At 54.7% G+C, this 4,375-nt stretch overlaps 1 protein-coding gene across 1 annotated transcript; it reads left to right on the forward strand.

Moving 5' to 3' along the window:
• Positions 1-675: 675 nt before the first annotated feature.
• HSPA2 (heat shock protein family A (Hsp70) member 2) lies at positions 676-3,045 on the forward strand. Its single transcript, XM_053946978.1, has one exon. It carries the CDS (start codon positions 756-758, stop codon positions 2,658-2,660), a length of 1,905 nt encoding a protein of 634 aa, XP_053802953.1. The 5' UTR covers positions 676-755; the 3' UTR covers positions 2,661-3,045.
• Positions 3,046-4,375: the final 1,330 nt, after the last annotated feature.

The following is a 4,375-nucleotide window of genomic DNA, read 5'->3' on the forward strand; positions in this document are numbered from 1 at the left end:
CGGGAGGGCGCGGAGCTGCGTGAGGGGAGGCGTTCCGCCATGACAGTTCGGGGGGCGCCGCGGCGGGGCAGGGGCGGCGGCCGCTCCGCGCTGACAATCGGGGGGGGGGGGAAGCTGAAGGGAGGCGTGTGTCTGTGCCAGGGAGGGAGGGCGAAATTTCTGCCGCCCTGCGACCAAGTAAGGGCAAATTCCCCAGTGCCGGGCTGAGCGCTCAGGAATTACAAACACCGCGCGGCGCGAGCGGCCGCGCACCCGCAGCCCCCCACACGCCGCGAGTCCGCGCGGGCGGAGCGCGGGGGCGTCCCGTAGCGACCGCCCCGCCCCCGCCTGCCATTGGACAGCGCTGCTGTCAATCCCCGGCATAACGTCATGTCAGCTGGAACTTTCTAGCTGAGGCTCGCGGCGGAGGCGGGGCGAGCGGACAGCACGGGCGCGGATTGGCTAAGCGCGATGGCGCACGAGAAAAACCCGGAAGAATCGCGGCCCCCGAGGGGCGGGCTGGCGGGTAGGCGCTGGCTGTTCTGATTGGCCAGCGCGTTGAGGGCGGGCACTGCCCGGCGGCTCGCGGGGGCGATTGGCCAAACGACTGTTCGAGGGGCGTCCGGATTGGCCGTCAGGGTTCTGGCAGGTTCCAGAAGCGGCAGCGGCGGGTATAAAAGGAGCGGCGGCGGCGCGAGCAGGGCATATCGCGCCGCGGCGGCAGCTGGAGCGGGCGGGGTGGACACGGGCGAACAGCAGCGCAAACAGCCGACACCATGTCTGCCAAGGGGCCGGCGATCGGCATCGACCTGGGCACCACGTACTCCTGCGTGGGTGTCTTCCAGCACGGCAAGGTGGAGATCATCGCCAACGATCAGGGTAACCGCACCACACCCAGCTATGTGGCGTTCACTGATACGGAGCGGCTCATCGGGGATGCTGCCAAGAACCAGGTAGCAATGAACCCCACCAACACCATCTTTGATGCCAAGCGCCTCATCGGCCGCAAGTACGACGACCCCACGGTGCAGTCGGACATGAAGCATTGGCCTTTCCGTGTGGTGAATGAGGGAGGCAAGCCCAAGGTGCAGGTGGAGTACAAGGGGGAGATGAAGACCTTCTTCCCAGAGGAGATCAGCTCCATGGTGCTCACCAAGATGAAGGAGATTGCTGAGGCCTATCTGGGGTGCAAGGTGCAGAATGCTGTCATCACAGTGCCAGCGTACTTCAATGACTCCCAGCGCCAGGCCACCAAGGACGCCGGCACCATCACAGGCCTCAATGTGATGCGTATCATCAACGAGCCCACTGCAGCTGCTATCGCTTATGGCCTGGACAAGAAGGGAACCCGGGCTGGAGAGAAGAACGTGCTCATCTTTGACCTGGGAGGGGGCACTTTCGATGTCTCCATCCTTACCATCGAGGATGGGATTTTTGAGGTAAAGTCCACGGCTGGTGATACCCATTTGGGTGGGGAGGACTTTGACAACCGCATGGTGAACCACTTTGTGGAAGAATTCAAGCGCAAGCACAAGCGTGACATTGCTGGTAACAAGCGAGCGGTGAGGCGGCTGCGCACAGCTTGTGAGAGGGCAAAGCGCACCCTCAGCTCCTCCACGCAGGCCAGCATTGAGATTGACTCTCTGTTTGAGGGCATTGACTTCTACACCTCCATTACTCGTGCCCGTTTTGAGGAGCTCAATGCTGACCTTTTCCGTGGCACCCTGGAGCCGGTGGAGAAGGCTCTGCGTGATGCCAAGCTCGACAAGGGCCAGATCCAGGAGATCGTGCTCGTGGGTGGCTCTACCCGGATCCCCAAGATCCAGAAGCTGCTACAGGATTTCTTCAATGGCAAAGAGCTCAACAAGAGCATCAATCCCGATGAGGCTGTGGCTTATGGTGCTGCCGTACAAGCAGCTATCCTCATGGGAGACAAGTCTGAGAACGTGCAGGATCTGCTGCTGTTGGATGTCACCCCTCTGTCCCTGGGCATCGAGACGGCTGGAGGAGTGATGACTGCTCTCATCAAGCGCAACACCACCATCCCCACCAAACAAACTCAGACCTTCACCACCTACTCAGACAACCAGAGCAGCGTCCTGGTCCAGGTGTACGAAGGTGAGAGGGCTATGACAAGGGATAACAACTTGCTGGGCAAGTTTGACCTAACAGGCATCCCCCCAGCACCCAGGGGAGTCCCCCAGATCGAGGTCACTTTTGACATCGATGCCAATGGTATCCTGAACGTCAGTGCCGTGGACAAGAGCACGGGTAAGGAGAACAAGATCACCATCACCAATGACAAGGGTCGTCTCAGCAAGGATGACATTGACCGTATGGTGCAAGAAGCAGAGAAGTACAAAGCAGAGGATGAAGCTAACCGGGATCGGGTGGCAGCTAAGAACTCCCTGGAGTCCTACACTTACAACATGAAGCAGACAGTGGAGGATGATAAACTGAAGGGAAAGATCAGTGACCAGGACAAGCAGAAAGTGCTTGACAAGTGCAAGGAGGTGGTGTCTTGGCTCGACCGCAACCAGATGGCTGAGAAGGAAGAGTATGAGCACAAGCAGAAAGAGCTGGAGAAACTCTGCAACCCGATCGTCACAAAATTGTACCGGGGAGATGGAGGGGCTGGGGCAGGTGGCTCCGGCGGCCCCACCATTGAAGAAGTAGATTAAAGAGGACTGAAGTATAGACTGGTTTATGGACAGTCACTCCGTTCTTTGCTTTGTTGTTTTTTTTTCTAACGTTTAAGGAAAACGTCCTTGCCGATAACAGAGTTTATTCTGTTGGGTGTGTATAAAGGCAGATCTGTCAGCTTGGTTTTGATAAGAGGGAAGGCACGTCCTGCTTTATAAGGTTAGTAATAGACAAATGTTGTTAATTCAGATACAGCTGTTTGTATTCTGGATGTTTGTCTCTGTCTCTTCTAAAGTAACCACTTGACTGTTGCAGTTGACAAGTTTCAAGTTATGCATGAAAACCTTTACAGATGAAAAAAAAATTTGCCAAATTTGGCTTCTGGAAATTTTGGTAATAAATAAAATGTTTTAAAAGCATAAATCTATCCTCTTTCTCCGCTCTGTGAAGGGGCAATAGTTGCAGGGGGTGGGGGGGAGGGGGTAAGGAATACCTTTCTGGTGGTGTCTGTGGCTCTGGGTGGTGACAGCAGTGGAGCAGGGGGGTGTTGGGCTCCGGAGGGGTGGCTGATGCCCCTAGAGTGGTAATGGGAGAGAGCATGGGGGCTCCCTGAGGGGAGCCCAGCTTGGATTGGGTGCTGGGGAGGGGGTGTCCTGGTATTGCAGCCCCCCCCGACCTCGTGGCAGGGGCCAAGGGATTGCGGCTCCTGGGATTTTCACAGCAGGGAGAAATTCCCCAGAGTTGTGTGCTGGTGCTGTTTTGGGGCAGGACCTGCTCTTACCCGCAACTGGTGTCCGGGGCTGCAGTTCCCAGCTTGGGAATGCATCGTGTGTGTGTGTGCCTGGGAGAGAACAGCAGGGAAATGAGGACAACAGAAATAGTCCTGCTTGGCGGGTGCTGGGGCTCGATAAAATAGAGACCGGTTTGTGGGCAGCTGTAAAGTTGCTGAGTTATTCTTGGGCTGCTTTGTGTATGCTGAGCTTTCGATACTTTACTGTGTGTTTTTCTCCTCTTTAGACAATCAGAAGTAGAGCTGGGAGTGCTGAGTAAGGAGCTGGTATGCTGAACTTAATAGAATAGGCAAAATCTGTAGTAGTTAAACTCGTCTGGCTTTGCTGCAAACTGTCTGCAGAGCTTTTCATTTGTATAAGAAAGCAAAAAAACCTGGCAGGCAGCGTTGGGAGTCCGAGGCGCTGCGAGTTAATGAGCTCTCCTGCAGCAGCCTGATGGCATGCACATTTCGGACTGGCTTGTCCTTTAAGGGAAAAAACTGCAGAGCAGTGGGCAGCTGAAGGGAATCGGCTGCCGTGTTTTGGTTTGTTGCTTGTTTGGATGTCAGCAGCGTTAGTGTCCTGGGAACCGTGGTGGGTGCTGCCCTGCCAGCTCTCCCCACTGCAAACAACTTTTAGGAAGGACTCTGATTCCTTAAACTTGTGGGTGATGTATATTAAAAAAAAAAAAAAAATCTATAAAAAGTTTTTTTTTGTGTCAAGAAGGGAGGCAACAATAAAGTTGTTCAGTATTTAATAAAAAGCAGAGATGTAACACTCTGGTTTATTACATTGATTTCTCTCATATAGCTTTCCAGGGCACTCACTGACTGTGGCTTTCTCTTCACTGGCTGCAGAAAAGGGTTGCAGTCATCACAGGGGGGAATGTGAGGCTTTTAAAAAGCTTGTTTGATAGCTGTTGTTGCAAATGACTCAAAACCACTTCAGGTTTATGGAGCTGTTCGCAGGTAAATGTCAGTACC

Source organism: Vidua chalybeata, chromosome 6 (assembly GCF_026979565.1).
Source record: "Vidua chalybeata isolate OUT-0048 chromosome 6, bVidCha1 merged haplotype, whole genome shotgun sequence".
NCBI lineage: Eukaryota > Metazoa > Chordata > Aves > Passeriformes > Viduidae > Vidua > Vidua chalybeata.

Coding starts and splice junctions, on each gene's coding strand:
- HSPA2 (XM_053946978.1), top strand. CDS start 756: ATGTCTGCCAAGGGGCCGGCGATCGGCATCGACCTGGGCACCACGTAC.